Source organism: Topomyia yanbarensis, chromosome 3 (assembly GCF_030247195.1).
Source record: "Topomyia yanbarensis strain Yona2022 chromosome 3, ASM3024719v1, whole genome shotgun sequence".
Taxonomy (NCBI): domain Eukaryota; kingdom Metazoa; phylum Arthropoda; class Insecta; order Diptera; family Culicidae; genus Topomyia; species Topomyia yanbarensis.
The window spans coordinates 419637919-419655259 of record NC_080672.1 but is presented as its reverse complement, the minus strand read 5'-3'; the positions used below and the strand labels follow the sequence as shown (position 1 = coordinate 419655259).

The window sequence follows — 17341 nt, the reverse complement described above, 5'->3', positions numbered from 1 at the left end:
TCTACGATGTGGGGAATTTATTAAATATATTTCAAGAATTCTTTTAAATTTTAAATCTTCTTATCTATCCATGGAATTATTATTTGAACGATCCTAATTTTATTCATAAAATTGAAAATTTGACCGAAGTTAATTGACTGTGTTTAATCAAACTACAGTCAACCAACCTCGCTCTTTTAGAATGCTTATGAAAATTATATTTGTCCGAATCCTGATGGAATTTAATTAGTGGCAATTTCAATTATGCAATGAATACACTGGTAATGAAAATTAAAATGTCAAACTTCGGAAATATTCGCGGTGGCTCCCTGGTGATATGGAAACCGTATGAAATCGTGTACCACCCTACTTGGGAATAACGCTCACTGTTGGCCCGATGCAACAGAGCACCCCTAAGAAGGGTATAATATGATAAACATGACACATCTTTCCATTTGTTGGTGTGGTAGCGGTGTAGTTTCTGGCGAGGTACACAGATACTCACGTGGCGCGCGCCGGGCTGAGTAATGAATAAAGTTATATAGAAGAAAAACTGGTTCACATTCGCGATTTACGCTTTCAACGGTTCGGTTTACTTTGAGTCATTGCAGACAAAACGTTCGGTTGATTCAAAGTTAGCGGTATCTTTTAAAGTTCGAACAGGTGTTGAACATTTGGGACAGTTTGCAAAGTGTAGTGACAAACAGTGATTTACTCCAAAGCAGAGTTACAAAACTTCATTCTCCAGCGGCCGTACCATTGTGTAAATATCCAATTATTTAAATAATATTTTTAAAACGTATTACTGGCATTAAGGCACACTAAACATACGACGTAGGCTAGGAACATGGCTGATTCAACATGTCTGTGATGTGCGACCTTGTAAAGTGCGAAATGGTTTGCGGAATGTCGTAAACTGCGAATATCTGTCACATCTACTGATTGCTAAGCAGTAACTTATACGACAGTAGCAATGGGATCATCTCAAAAGTTCCCATTCTGAGGTGATTTAGAATGAGTAATCTATCTAGACTGGTTTGGATTAGAGCAGAAATAATATTCATTCGAGCTGAGTAACCGCTGTCTGTTTCTTCATATGTATGCGAAATAGTACATTCTAAATATTTTAGTTAATTTTATTAGAATTATATTAACTTGGATCATTTAACTGCAATGCCCACTCACTGTTCGCGAAACGAATTTGTGTTTTATACTGTTACGGCTATTAGGTTCGACGATGGCCTTGTTTGGACTTGAATTATATTGAACACCTAAAAAGAATAAGCCAAGGAAAATCATTTCACGCGTGGATGGGTTTTCCGTCGTTCTCGATGAACAACGGTGTGCTAACCTTGTACGTTGGAACTAGACATGTTCGGAGATCAATTGCGGTGGAAACCCCGCGGTGTGAGTCGACCTACGTGTGTCAACTTGGCTGACTAGGATAGACTAGGATCGCTAATAAAAGTTATCTTGATCGAATTAGCGCTTAACGTTTACGCCAAAATTGTGAGCTTGGTTAGTGCTTATTGCCAAGAGTAATTAAATCGACTATTTAATTAAGTTACGTTTTGAGCAATGTTTAGAAACAGACTTCTGCGTCTGAGCTAAAGTAGTTCAGTGTTACCCAAACGGTAAAGACGCCATGCCAAATCTATTCACCGATCAATCTACACATACTTATAGAGAAGTTATAGAAATCGTTCCAACTTTAAAAAACTAGACTCAAGTCGTTTTAACGCGGTTTTTTTCAATGTAATTTGTTATATGGAAACGCAAATTAGTTCCAATGAAAATGAGCTAGTGTACTGAATCCGGAAATGGGACGCGTTTTATTCGTAATTGATTATTTGTCGCAAGTAAAACAATCAAGTGTTTTTTATACCGCTATAAAAGTTAGGCCGTTACAAATATTTGTGAAAACAATTTTTTAAAGTGGCGCGGGGAAGTTGCAAACAATTATCAATATTGTTTTTATTAAAGCAACTCCATTGCTATGCTAATCAAAATTCCAACATTGAAAAACTTTGCGAATTTGCTATGGTATCGTTTGTTAACGATATCGAATTGACTCAATCGAACTACTATCAAAACTAAATTTATCCTTCCTGATAGTTACGAAATCGCAACATCTTTTCTACAATTCGCCATTGTATTAATTAATTAAGGTTAGCCCTTTGAATCAAATGATGAACACGAACATTTATTTGACACGGTTCAATGCGCTAGCAGTGGATCTTTATGTTTTTACAAGATGTAAAAATAAAAAAAAATAACTAACTCACTGCCTGTCCGTCGGGTCTTGTTGACGCAGCTTGTTGAGACCCTTTTTCTTGACGGTGATGCATTAGTTGCGTTATTCTCTGCAACTTGGAGGTAGGTTGTCACTTGCTAATTGTCGGAAGTTCTACTTTGTTTCTTGTACTTACGGGTCGCTGTTGTAAATCCGTCTTCATCGGCATTTGTTTCTTTATCGGTGGTGTAGGTTGTTAGTTTGGAGGTATTCGATGAAATCGTTGTTTCTTCACTTTTGGTTAAAGCAGTTAATTTACTGGTACTGCCCATGATAATTATTAATTTAGTGTTTGTTACTGCCCGATCCGCAGTCGTTAGTTCAGTAACCGGTTGTGGTTTAGCATACGACGACTGTGTATCGGTCTTACCTATAACAGATGGAATATCCTCAGCAGTCTCTGCGCAAGATTTTCCGTGGTGTAGCGGCTGATCACAGAATTGGCACGTAGGAATTTGTCCTGGATAGGTGGCTAATGTTCGCTGACTATATGTGACACGTTAGAATGATTTGCATTGGATAGTCAGGTACATAACGGTACTTTCCGAGTCCCAGCTTGATCGGAATAACATTTGGTGTGCTCTTTGTTTACTTGGCTGATCAGCTGTTCTTTAGAAAACCTGTGGAAGTTGAGTATTTGCGGTTGTCCTCAGGGTGGCGTTTTGTCACCTTTGTTATTGAACTTGGTTGCCGACGGCTTGTTGAAGAAACTCAATGAGCTTGGATTTCCAACCTACGGGTTTGCTGACGATTACCAAATAGTAATTACTGGAGGAACAATCTTTAACTCAATGCAACAAGCATTAAGAGCTGTCGAGCAGTGGTGTCGACAAGTTAAATTATCAGTTAACCCAACCAAAACTTCAATGGTTCTGAAACAACGGGAATGTTTTCCCAACACTTTGCTTACCAGAGCGAGTCCGTGGACTTTATATCTCTCCTAATGTTCCTTGGGCTGTGGTCCTGCTTCCGTGGTTGGGTTTTCTTTCTTAGAAGGACTTAGAAGGAAGTTTTAGAACTTTGAAACTTAATTTATTCAGAAAATATTTACAAAAGTTATCTTAAAGCTACATGTTGCCCGCGCGATTCCTATATCGCTACGGGAAAATTTGTCCCTTTTAGTCCTTAAGTTTTTCCCTATTCTCCTGAGATACGGTGTAGATTTCCTATGGCCTTAGAAGGGCGCAATTCCTATTTGTTTACTTATATATTTGGCCCTGCCTCTTCAAGACTGACGTATTTAACCACAATACGGATTCCTGTTATTCAATCCTAGTCCAGTCCCGCAAGGGCTCACAAAATATGCGGTTACATTTGTACCGCTTTCTAAGATTTTATTACTATCCTAACCGCAGAGTAAGTGAGAAGGAAAAACCAAAGCTAGCTAATCGGACTGCGTATGGCACGCTTATGTATATTAGGCGCGGGAGGTTGATAAATAGACAGTGATCCCTTTTTCTGTGTTCTTTTCATTTCATTTTCGGGTTTTTAAGATCAACATCAACCTTCCCTACGCGTAGCAGTGATGCATTTCTTATGCACTGCTGACATTGTATAATTAACTCATTTGCGCGGCAACATTCCAGGGCCCGTAAATCATCCTAGTGGTTTACTCAAATTATCGCTTTACCGCGCAAAAATCTTAGTATTATTCTTACGGGTGTAAATCATGACGTTATTCTATTTAACTACAAGTTCTTCGAAACTGTTCATTAAACGTCAGGTTGGTACTTGATCTACTGATACGAAGAGTATCAGCGCACCTACTTGGAAGTGTTTTGGCCCTTGTACGAGGTCTAGTTATGCTCTTCATTTTCCTAGGGTTTGGTGGTGTATTCCTTCCACCATTTGTTTAGTTTTCCCAATGTCTACCCGCTTGCGTGTGCGGTAGATATAAGGCTCTTTTATTTCATTCAACGTTTCGATGAAGTGTTTCTTGTACCCTTCGTTATTTATGTTTTGCGGAAAAGGTACCAGCGTAAGCGCCGGGTTCCTTTTCCTGATAAGTTCCGGCTAATTTTTGTCAGGAGGATTGAAATCCGATCCCACTAATTTTACTGCTGATCTGGTATGTGATCTAGTTCTGGAATCAATACCCAGCCAAATTTGTTTACTTACGGCAGCGTCTGCCTTTGTTTTCTCTTGCCCTTTGGTTTTTTGTTTGTTGTCTTCAATTTTATGACAATTCAATCTTTCATGTGCCTTATTCTTATTCCTAACATATTTAGGGCGTGTTGGCAAAACACGTGTTGTCGATAAAGTATAAGTCTGTAGGTCAACGCCCGACACGACTTGTTTCATCTCAAAATTTGAATATTTGTTTTTAAAATATTCTTTTTGCTTTGTTTGTCGGTAGGGCTTTCTACCTAACCCTTGTTCCAACCTTTGAAAACGACCTGAAGTATCGTCATACTTTGTTTTCTCTGCCTGTTCATCGCCCTTTGAGATGAACGGCTTCTCAGGTTCTTTGACCCTGAGAGATTCAATACAGAAATGACTTAGGATCATTTCTTTTTTGTTTTCCCTTTTTGGACCTACATCATGCTTTGGAGAAAACTTTCCACGTTGTGTTGCGCCATGAAGAACCCAACCTAATTTAGTTTTCTTAGCTACCGGTTCATTGAACCCTCTGGATTTTTCCTCTAATCCAGTCATTAAGTACGCATGTGGCAATCCAAGTAATAATGTAGGAGTTGCATTTTCATAATGCGGTAACTCTGTACTTTCTAAGTAAGAGTATTTGTTAATCAGTTTGTTTCGCGCTTGAGTTTGAGTAGGTAACGATAATTGCTTTATCGTTCTCAAGCCATTTAACGAATAAGTTTTATCAAACTGACCTCTTATTTTCATACGAATTTCTTGACTCGATTTTTCTTTTTGAGTTTTACCATTCGTCCATGCTAATGTCATTGGACGTTCAATTCCTTTTAAATGTAGTTTTTCTACTATGTCACTTTGTACTAGACTTACTGAGGACCCTGTATCCATGAAGGCAAAGGTTTCTACTTCATGCGGTCCGTTCTTAAGAGTGACGGGAATTATTTGATAATGGATTGTTTTACCAGAATGGTGGTAATTTATATTTTCATTGTCGCTTTCATCAGACCTTTTTTCCTGTGCTATAACATGTAACAGTTGGTGGTGTCTACTTTTGCACCCTTCTATGTTACAAATTTTAGTGGTTCTACAATTCTTTACCGAGTGATTCGGTCTGCAGCACGAGAAACATAAATTCTTCTCCTTAACGATCTTCCTCCGTTGATCGGGAGAGAGTTCTCCAAATTTACCACAATCTATTGTCATGTGGTCAAGCTCGCATAACAAGCACTTTTGGTAGCTTGTTGCGTGATAATTAATCCTGTTATATTTTTCTATTCTAACGTGTTTATCGTCTTGTAATCCCCGCTCAGCTATCAACATAGTAGCTAGCTTTTGCTGGGGCTGTAACCAATCAAATAAATCGCTTACCGTTGGAGCGACAAAGGGATTTGCAGTGGTTGAAAGCGCCCTTTCCTCATTAACGTGAGTTAGCCATTTTAAGTGCAGTCCCTGTGGTAACCTGCTGACTAAATCACGGACTAAACGTTGGTCATTGAGATATTCCTTACGTCCCAAACAGTCCATATTGGTGACGAGGTTACCAATTCGAGATACGAAGTCTACTATGGTTTGTGGTTGTTCGAAACGTGGATTCCTAATTTCAAGCACGTCTCGTAAAAGGCCTGAATATATCAGCTCGATGCTTCCGAACTGATCCTCTAATTTTTGGATAATTTTGTTAACGTTGCGCGAGTCTAAAAGCAGCGCGTTAACTGCTTGTAGTGCGCCTCCCTTCAAGCATCTTTGTAATCGATGCAGGTTTTCTAAATCAGTGAATTCCCCTTCACGAGTTGTTTCGTAGAAGGTTTGTTTAAATCTGGGCCACATCTTACAGGACCCATCAAAATAAGGCAAGTCCATTAGGGACTGCCTTAGGGCGTACTTATTTGCGGTAGTCTGGTTACCGACGTTGATTTTATTAATTTTTTGAATTAATAAGTCAAAAATTTCCGCTTGGGGATTTTCTAATTGACTTCTCTCTTTAAATTTTCTTAATTGCCTCTCTTTCTCCGCGAGAGAGTCTAATAGCCTGGCACTTCCTACAAAGCCAAAGCTCGCTCTTCTTTGGCTTATGTTTCAACCCTACGCAACTCAGGTGGAACCAGCGATCGCAATCGTCGCAGGCCACCATATTGTCTACATCATTAGCTTTAACACATAGGCGACAGTTGCCATTTGGATTTTGTACAAAATTATACTCCATAGCTACTCTTAAAATTAGCTTACTTGTTTCCTTTTCTGTGTTGGACCGACGGTGTTCTTCGTAGTCCGCAGATGCCGGTGCGATACCGACGGTGTTCTTCCAATCTGCAGGTGCCGGCGCGAGACCGACTGTGTTCTTCTAATCTGCAGGTGCCGGCGCGAGACCGACTGTGTTCTTCCTTCCTATTAACTAGTTGCAGTAAAACATAACTTTTGTCCCCAGTCTTCCGTGAAGAAACACTACTCAACTTTTGCGTTTTCACGGATAGTTATCACAACACTACTACAAATGTCAGACTGCATCAAATGTAGATTCCGCGCACCCACGTCTATCAGTGTTAATATGCGTGCTGTCAAAAGGTTCAGCAAATTCCCCTTGTCTAAGGTGTCTGCTGCGTCTCTTATACTTTCCACTACAGTCACTATACACTTGGTATGTATGTTTACTTTCTATGGATCTTGTACTTGTAACACTGTATTAGAACTTTAGTTTACATTTGTATCCTCAGAAGCTGCCACTTCATCCGCGCAACCTCCTTAATCGCACTTAATCCTGGGAGAATGCTTTCTATGCTGTACACCGTTTATACTTATCACACTATTTTTGGTTATCGGCCAGGTTTCGACTGTCCGGAAGTTTCAGTGTTCAGTGATAGATTTCAACTATCACTCTCCAGTGCTCCTCTCTGCGGAGCCACCATGAAACAACGGGAATGTTTTCCCAACACTTTGCTTACCAGAGCGAGTCCGTGGACTTTATATCTCTCCTAATGTTCCTTGGGCTGTGGTCCTGCTTTCGTGGTTGGGTTTTCTTTCTTAGAAGGACGTCTGGAGTTTTAGAACTTTGAAACTTAATTTATTCAGAAAATATTTACAAAAGTTATCTTAAAGCTACATGTTGCCCGCGCGATTCCTATATCGCTACGGGAAAATTTATCCCTTTTAGTCCTTAAGTTTTTCCCTATTCTCCTGAGATACGGTGTAGATTTCCTATGGCCTTAGAAGGGCGCAATTCCTATTTGTTTACTTATATATTTGGCCCTGCCTCTTCAAGACTGACGTATTTAACCACAATACGGATTCCTGCTATTCAATCCTAGTCCAGTCCCGCAAGGGCTCACAAAATATGCGGTTACATTTGTACCGCTTTCTAAGATTTTATTACTATCCTAACCGCAGAGTAAGTGAGAAGGAAAAACCAAAGCTAGCTAATCGGACTGCGTATGGCACGCTTATGTATATTAGGCGCGGGAGGTTGATAAATAGACAGTGATCCCTTTTTCTGTGTTCTTTTCATTTCATTTTCGGGTTTTTAAGATCAACATCAACCTTCCCTACGCGTAGCAGTGATGCATTTCTTATGCACTGCTGACATTGTATAATTAACTCATTTGCGCGGCAACAGGTTCTTTTCATGAAGAAGCGAACAACAGCCGGGGTTCGTCTCTTACAATTCTTTGATTCTGAGCTACTGTGTGCATATCAAGTCAAATACGTTGGAGTTATATTGGATTTCAAACTGAATTGGTCTGCTTACATTGAGTTCAGAGCCAAGAAAGCGTGTAAGGCCTTCGGGCAGTGGACACGCACTTTTGGAAAGACCTGGGTCTCAAACCTAAATACCCATGGAAAGACAACAACAAACGCAAGTGGTCTGTTACACTGACGGTTATCTGATGAAGGGACGTGCTGGTGTCTACTGTCGTGAAATGAGATTGGAACAATCTCACTCACTAGGTAGATACTGTACTGTATTCCAAGAAGAAATCTTTGTGATTATGTGCGGGGTACAATCGGCCCTTCAACTGAGTTTGTCCAGCAAAGTTATAAACTTCTGCTTCGGTAGTCAGGCTGCAGATAAATCACGGTCTAAGCTAGTGATCGCGTGTCGAACCCAAATCGAAGAACTAAGCATTGTCAACACTATCTACCTTGTCTGGGTGCCCGGACATTCCGATATACTGGAAATGAATGGGCTCACGAATTGGCCTGGGCAGGTTCAACGATTGACTTCGTTGGTTCTGAGCCCGCGCTGCCAATTTCGACAAGTTGGATAAGGGAAAAATACGGTTCTAGGCTTCGTCCGAGCACCGTAATTATTGGAGAAATCTACAAACGTGTCGTTAAACAAAGGCGTTTCTAGAACAACCGTACCCAGTGATATTGAAAAATCTACATTTTTCGAAGCTCCACTGCGGCATGCTGACCAGGGCTTCAGCCGGCCACTGAAAACTCAATTATCACATGGCAACTATTCAGCGCGTTGAGTCTTTTTCATGTGATCTTTGTGAATCTGACTACGGAACCTCATATCATCTGATATGCAACTGTTCAGCAGTAGCGCAATTGCGATTTCAAGTTTTCGGCCGTCCTTACATAGACGACACCATGCTTGGACGACTGAAACTCAGAGACATACTAAAGTTTCTCGTCCAATATGGTAAAGATCTTTAGGCTTACTCGCAGGCGAGTTGAACTACTTGTGATGTTACCTGCTGTTTGTTTTTTTTTTTTGATATTTTTCCTCCCTTCCAATTCTACTTCCCCACACCTCCTTCTCCTTTCTTTCTGCTCAGGAAATGATGAAACGCACGGAAAGGCACAAATTCCCAACTACATACGGGGAACGTGTCATTTAAGCTAATATGTTCTGATTCCTGATAGTGATCCTGATAGGAAGTCTAATGAATAGATGCTCCGAGTTCCAGCCAAGCGCACCAATGCCCTTGTATGCAAAAGTGAAGTAAACGCCATCGAGTATATTTTTCAGGAAATCAATTTTTGTCTTTCATGGTACGGGTTAAAGCATGCATTCGTCACTTTGTTTTTCGCGGCTTAAAAGTTTTTTTTTTATTTCAAGTCGCTTTCACTGAAGGATGCGGATTTTCGTAGCCACACAGAAAAAAATATTATGTAATTTTAAATTTATTTTCATGCACATATTTGGAGCATGAATATAAATGTAAAATTAAGTTCCACCACAATACACACGACTTTTCGTGCTTTCTTCAACGAATTTTATTATAATTTTACACGTGGATTGAAAATTAGTTTCTTTAAAAGGAAAACCAATGCACTTCAACGTATTTTTACACGATTACTGCTATAAAATGAATGACATGTAATATTACACGAATGAAAGTGTAAAATTGTATGCTGTTTGTTGCTCCAATTGCCTTTGACGTAATTTCCAATCAAATTTTTGATTCAATCCTTGTCTGTTTACATTCGTATTGATCTACATGTCGTTTAAATTTCATTATTTTTGGTGTGTAACTTAAAAATACGAAAAAGTGAAATTTGACCAATGTGGCGTTTACGTCACTTTTGCATACAAGGGCAGACCAGAAGACCAAGCTACAGCCCTGCTGGCAGTGTTGTCAAAAAATGGGATTTTGTGTTCAATTCGAGCCATCGGACTTTGAACAGCTGTAACATGTTCCAGGAACATTTTGGCACCATGCTTCCTGCGGCAAAGTTGTTAGGCATATCCTGAACTAAGCATATACATAAAAGACTGCATTCTTCAGGGAAATCTGGGGTCTTTAGAAATAAAAATGCAAAAAGTAGGATTTCCCCTTCAAATTGCCGGGTCATAATCAATCGATCCTAAATTTGACACAGTTAGTTGGCACCCTAAACAGAACCAAAAAATGATTTGTTCTGGCTTATGCGGTCAAGTTAACGTTTTTTCCATGCAATTATGCTCCACCCTAATATGCATGCATCAGTTGAATGTGGTAGCGTTTTTCATTTGTATAGTCAGAATAAAACCTTTCCAACGAATCGTTTCTATGTTTCATGAAAAGTAGGAAAAAATATCGAAAAATGTGTATTCTGCTGATAAAACTGGACAAAGCGATTCGTTTTCTTGTGTCGCCACATTGGATTTGAATCAAAATTTCCTAAAAATTGCAGGTTTTCTAGGTCAAATTAAAATCCCCGAATTTCCAGGATTTCCTAGAATCGACATCCTGTCCATCTGAAAGGCTCGTCACCCTTAATATCATACACTGCATTTTAGAATAGAAGATAAAATCGAAAGTCAGCCTTGTTTTTTACCGCCAATAGACTGGGTCTCGCGCTCTCAGCAGTGAATTACATGCAAATAAAAAACACTGGTGCATGAATGACCAGAAATCAAGAGTCGGAAGGGCGCTTTAACAATAACGAATCAACAAAATAGCAGCACAATAAGGAATAAAATATGAGAGTTTCTTTCCAACGAATTTGCTCCTACTAACACTTTGAAAAATACACAGACCCATTAATTTCAGCATGTAGGTTAGTTTCCATGGTATTCGCCGGTATAAACAAATCCCACCCACCCACTAAAACGTGGTGGAGACGAGACGGTAGTCCTGATGTTTTTTCGCAAACCAATGGAACGTACAATTCTAGCAGTAGGGCAGATGCTCCCTTGTTCATCTCATTAATCTATGTCTACAATAAAAAGATTATTGTTAAATCGGTATGACTATCCTTACATCATTAGCGGGAAGCAGTACAGTAAGAAAACCTTTTCGAAAAAGGCGAAATGTTCGTGTTTCACAAAGTCTTTCTACCGTTTGCGCAAATGCATTTCACCAAGACAGTAGAAGCTGGTCAAACTAATCGGTAAAAATGACAAATAGAAGAGCAGAGATGAATTATGGACCGCATACCCTAGATATTGCTAACTTGAAAAAGTTACCTAATATTTGCCCCCTGCAATTTATTACAGTCGATGCGACGTGTAAAGAATTCTACATAAAATAAGGAGAATGCGAGAAGGGAATGAGGCGTGAACTGATCGAGGTAATTGTTTAGTGATAAACAAGCCTTGTTCGATGTAGTGATGAGTTGAATAGTGATTTATTAATTAAATTTCAAGTGATTGGCCTAAAAATCACAACGATATTTGTATAATTAATTATACGAACTTTTCAAGTCGTTTAGTGATTACTCTTCGCTGTATAATTTTTTTTTTACAGATATACATTAACCAGTGTCTCATTTTCTTCTGTAATCAAATCAGTCCCCATAACTTAATTCACAGTTTTTGACACAATATTAGATGATATGTTTATTTGAAACGGGTTGTAAAAAATAGATTTAAAGTAATACACTCTTGCTTCAAAAAATCTATCCCAATCCCAGTAAATAAACTTCTAACGTAAACATGCTCATAGTTGAGAAAGTATTTATTAAGTTGAAAAGTGAAAGCATATAAGCATGGGCAATCCAGCGTTCTATCCTCGCTTTTCATTATTCATCAGTAGATTTTCCCGGCTCTCACTTTCCTCTTTTTCCGACTCACAGTTTACCTCTTTTTCACACACTACAGCGAACGTTTAAGCTGTATGTACACCAATAGCTCTCAAACATTTTCTCTGTGTTCGATTCTTTTGCCTTACACTTCTCTTGCGCCTCAGATTAGTCCTTGTCGATCCTTAGGCGAGAAAACAATTTTGTGAAATTCTCGAGTTCGAATATCAAGAAAAAACTGTTCTTCCGTTCGTATCATATTTAGAATATAGATTATAGCATAAAACCAGTTGTAAAAATGAGCAATATGGATAGTAGAATCGAATTTCATTTAACTGGAAACATCAAGTGAAATTTCATCGCAGGACATTTGCAAGTGATAGTGGCTGCCTCTACCTCAACCATAATCAGTTCTCTTCATATCCTCGGTAGCTCGTTCTAAAGGAATTAAGTCGGATTTCTAATCGCGGTCAGCATGCATGCCATACACAGTTATAACAACAGAATTTCTCTCAAGGTAGCCTACGACGTATTTTTCATATTATTGAATGATATCAGGGAGCTTGGTGAAATGATTTAGGTTATTGTTCTTATACAAAATAGAAAAAACACCTTCATTCGAATCATTCCTCTTTACCTCTCGTGGGAAAGCACAACGGCCGGCCGGAGGGAATAGATTCGACAAACACACACCTTAGATTTGCCTTCGTAGAGCAGAACGTCAAACCCATCCCCTCCCACTACGGTGTGTTATATTGAGGTCATCATAGTACATAATTATAGTCGCAACCAACCCTCGACGTTTCATACGCGTGTACCCATTGCGTATATTTTAAGGATTCTAAGCGATGGAAGGTGCTTGGATTTTGTTGAGGATAGTTTGCGAGACAGCACAAACATTCGGGAAATTGGAAATTTTCATACAACATTTACCTTTTATTTAATATGTACATGAGCGCCATCGGCATGTGATTCTTCTCATCCCTGGATCGAAAGGTCAAATACCTCAGAACAAAAGTCGATTCTCTTGAAATGGAAAATTAGAACCGACTGACGTAAAATATTTGCAAAAGCACGGCGTGGAAAATATTACGCAATTTTGTCAGGCGCGGTTACCTTTCGCTAGTAGGACTTTTTTAAATACTCACCAGGAAAGTTTTCCTACGGCATAACAAACCGATTTCGTGATGCACTGGTTTAACAATTAGTGTTGATAGCTTTCTATTTTTAGAAACAAATTTTCCCCGCTTGGGATAATTGAATTGATACTAAATTGATTGGCACGATCCCTACGCTCAGGGTCGGTAACCTACCTGGACGTTCTTTAAAGGTACGATGGAACAAGATGAGAAACAAACGATAAGCTATGCTTTATTGGTATGAATAAAAATGAAAGTAAGAGTGAGTCAATCATAGAGTGCCGATGACCTCTTTATAGTTGGCATGACAAGGCGATTACAGGTAGCCTTCTATCAATGTCGATCTAATGACAGAAGAGAAGTAAGGTTAATGTTCCGTTGTCATTAAGCGAAGTGGCTGCAATTTGATGTCAAGGTTAAGTTCAGAACAAACTAACAAGGTGACAAAATAATTCAATTGGGCAATATTAACGTCACTATGCTAGGCAAAATTTATATCGTTGGCAGACACCATCAAAGTATAATGCCTAGACATAACTTAAATCAGTTTCTTGTAAAAGAACTTTTTTAGAACGATGAAGTTACAGGTTAGCAAACTATAGGATCATTTATTTTATTTCTTTATTATCAAAACTAGGTGGTCTTAATTAATGTATTTATTAAAATAATTCATCTGACAAAAAATAGTCTTAATAAAGTGTGGTCCATTTTGCTGATGACTTCGAGAAAGCTTGGTTTTCCTCCCCGCTTGGCGTCTTCTATTGTGTTTCCATCAAATTTTTTCATAGTATCGCGATCTCGGAATTCTGAATCGGATGGGGTTGTATGAATATCCTTCATTTGTGGTTGTTTATATTTCGGCATTCGATTCTGCAACAGTTCACTTGGTGAAAGACCAGTAGTACTTGGTAGTACTGTGAGGAGTGTTATTGTGCTGTATTAAGTAATCATCTAACTCTTGTTTCCAAGCTCCGTATAAAGTGTTGGAGATCTTTAGGCGTTTTAACAAAGATCTGTTCTGGCGTTCTACTGCGCTGTTTGCTTGCGGCTAGTAGGGCATACTGTGGTTTAAATTAATATCGGAGAGTTTACAAAAATCAGCAAATTCGTGCGGAACAAATTGCTTGGCATTGTCCAGTGTCATCGTTCGTGGGTATCCCCAAGTTCTGAATATTTTCTGTACCCGCATGACCGTATCTTGTGCTGTTTTTTGGCATGATGTTCGTATATCTGCTATAATTATCTATTACGACCAAAATATACTCTCCCGTAGCTAGAAAATCTATCGCCAGATCCACCCATGGTTAATCCGGCATTGAACTGCGATGCATAGGTTCGGGTGGACTTGAAACATGGACAAGACGAAATCCTTCGCAACGGCCACACACCTTCACAGTTTCTTTGTCCATAATTGGCAACCTGGAGATCTTCATGAGCTAACTGGCTCATAAGTACTCGCAAATCCTTGGAAATTACAAATTTCATATCTCGAATTATTAAACCATTCCCATAGCTCAGCGGCGCATAGGGTTTCACTTTGGAATTATTCCTATTTGTAGACATCATTGTTACCTTGGCTGCCATGAACTCTTCGTTACAACTTCTGATATGTCAATAGCCAAAGCTTCTTGTACTGTTCGTACCTCTGTTCTTCGTTGAACTCTTTATTAACTTCTCTGTACATCGAGAGAGGATTTCCGTTACAGCGTGACGTATGTGAACTTCTGATTCCTCCTACCAGTGTATGTTATTAAAGCGTGATGCAAGATTGGAAAGTGAATCAACCAAGTTTTTCTAACGCAATCGATCAATTACAATGACTTTGTGTCCTTGTAACCGTAGAATCCGTCTCTCGATTTTTAAAAATAGCCTCGAAGTACGTGTGAAGATCGTCTCCAATGGTTAATGGTCAGTTTCTAATTCAAGGGTGTTGCAGTAGAGCGAAATATGTGCATATACCCTCGCCATTACATTCACTGTGATAAAGTGTAGTTACCAATTCAAATGTGAATAATGATCGTCCAGTCCAGCCACCGTCGCTGACGGTTGGTTGTTCACTAGAGTGCCCAGAAAAATAATGAATTTTTGAAAACTCACTCGGCCCACCCCTGAGTCGATTCCTAGTCCCACCAGGAGTACTTGCTCCAAATTTGAAGCAAATCGGACAAGTCTAGCTACCGGACCAAGGTGCCTGAAGTTTGTATGGGATTTTTCGACGATTTACATGGAGAAAACCCACTAGTTCGCATTTTCACCGCTAGGTGGCACTGTATGCATCGTATTATCATTGTAAGTGAAAATAAGAAAGATAATTTATTTGTCTACAACTTTGTCGAAGACTGCTAGTGAATCCGGCTTTGTTGAAAGAAGTTATTAAACGTTTAGTGAAGTGATGTCTGAGTCAGTTTTGCATGGGGCCTAGCAGTACGTGGTAGTATATCAGTACTAGGTTCTAACAAACTGAACATTTTTGTAGAATAATGGTTAGATTTAGCTGAATAGTATGTTCGGAAGAATTGCAGTACATAACACGAGTTATGTTTTGGTTAGAAAATTTTAGTTCCACCTGTGACCGCATAGATGGCGCCAACACTAACTTTTCAACGGAGAGAGATAGAATATCAAGATGTTTGGCAAAATTACTGAAAAAATCTTGTTCTACAATTTTGTAGAAGACACCTAATTTCTATCTCTCTCCGTTAAAAAAATAGTGTTGGCGCCATCTATGCGGTCACAGATGGAACTAAAGTTTTCTAACCAAAACATAACTCGTATTATGTACTACAATTCTTCCGAACACACTAGTGAGCTAAATCTAACCATTATTCCATAAAAATGTTTAGTTTGTTAGAACCTAGTACTTATACACTACCATGCACTGCTAGGCCCCATGCAAAACTGACTCAGACATCACTTCGTTATAAGTTTAATAACTTTTCTTGTTCGAGTCGGATCGCTTTGCAGTCTTCAACAAAGTTGTAGATAATAGAATTATCTTCTTAAGTTTCACTTTTGGTGATAATCTGATGTATACAGTGCCCCCTAGCGGTGAAAATGTTCGCAAGTGGGTTTTCTCCATGTAAATTGTCGAAAAATCCCATACAAACTTCAAGCACGTTGGTCCGGTAGCTAGATTTGTTCGATTTGGCTCAAATTTGGAGCAGACACTCCTGGTGGGACTAGGAATCGACTCAGGGGTGGGCCGATGGGGGTCATTTTTTTCTGTCACTCTATTGTTCACTCTTAGGTACATTGTTTTTCTTTCAGTATCACAATCCGTTTCAGTGTTGCTTTTTCGTGTGTCGTTCTGTTTGCGCTGGTTGATGATCGAAAGGTAGAAATGCGTCCTACCGCTACGATCGATCAAAAGATCCTATTAAATAAATGCGGAACCTCTCTACGGCCCATACAATAGCAAGGGCTCCTTTTTCGATTAGAGGATATTTTTTATCTTGGTCTCTGATAAGCTCTTCGACGCGTAACTGATCGCGCTAGGTTGTTTTTTCTAATATTGAATCAGAACTGCACCAAGTCCAACATCTGATGCATCTGAGACTAAGGGTGCGATCTTAGGGATCCAAATATCCCAGGTAATCAAGAGATTCAATACGTCGTTTCAGTAACTCAAAAGATTCCTGGCGATCCTTACTCCAGTCAAATGTAAATGATTGTTTCACAAGGTCGCGTAATAAGTATTTTGCAGTTGCCAAATCCGGAATGTCCCAACCGGAGCCAATCCCAAAAAAATCCTTAATCCCTCCTTCGATTTAGGGGCACAGGAGTCGAAGATCGATTGAACTTTATTGTTCGAGGGGAGTATCCCTTTTTCCGAAAATATATGTCTGAAAATTACAACTTCGCACTGCATAAACTTGCATTTATGATGGTTCAATTGAATACTAAGTTCATCCAACTTACATATTACTTTAGCGGGAACCTCATCGTGTTCCACTTCTGTTTCACCGAATATCAGAAAATCATCGATGGGCCCAATCTAAAATAGAAAAAATGTTCATGGAAACATATTCTGGGGACCGGATCCAATAATCATACCAAGTGTTTACATGATACCAACAGACTTTCCATTAAGATCTGGAATAATTCTGAAGCGCAATTTACTCCAAAAATAGTCGTTCAAAACGCCATAGGCCCCAATTTGTAATAAATGTCATACTGTCTCGACACCCATCCGAAAATTCAACATGATAATAGGATTCTTTCGTATGCAACAAAGAACAAACTTAGCCTTCCTCAAAAGCTGGCAATAGATGGTTTAATCATTGGATTGCTTGATTGGCTCTGCGCATGTCGATACAATAGTAAATCACCGTTATCTTTAAGAATTGGGGCTAACGGGGATACCCAAGACATGGGATGCTCG

The 17341-nt window shown here is 39.2% G+C and overlaps 1 protein-coding gene across 3 annotated transcripts in view; it reads left to right on the top strand.

The window, feature by feature from the left end:
* Positions 1-17341, top strand: part of LOC131690004 (calcyphosin-like protein) — a 31777-nt gene that overhangs the window by 10710 nt on the left and 3726 nt on the right. The window contains exon 1 of one of the 3 annotated variants that reach the window (XM_058975442.1): positions 534-742. The exons of 1 other annotated variant lie outside the window; for it this stretch is intronic. Coding sequence is in view for 1 of the 2 variants with exons in the window: in XM_058975441.1 (XP_058831424.1) it covers positions 12297-12338 (42 nt within the window). In the remaining variant the exon portion in view is untranslated. Of the gene's footprint in view, positions 1-533; positions 743-11987; positions 12339-17341 lie in introns of those variants that run through there. One more of the 3 variants, XM_058975441.1, reaches the window with a different exon arrangement.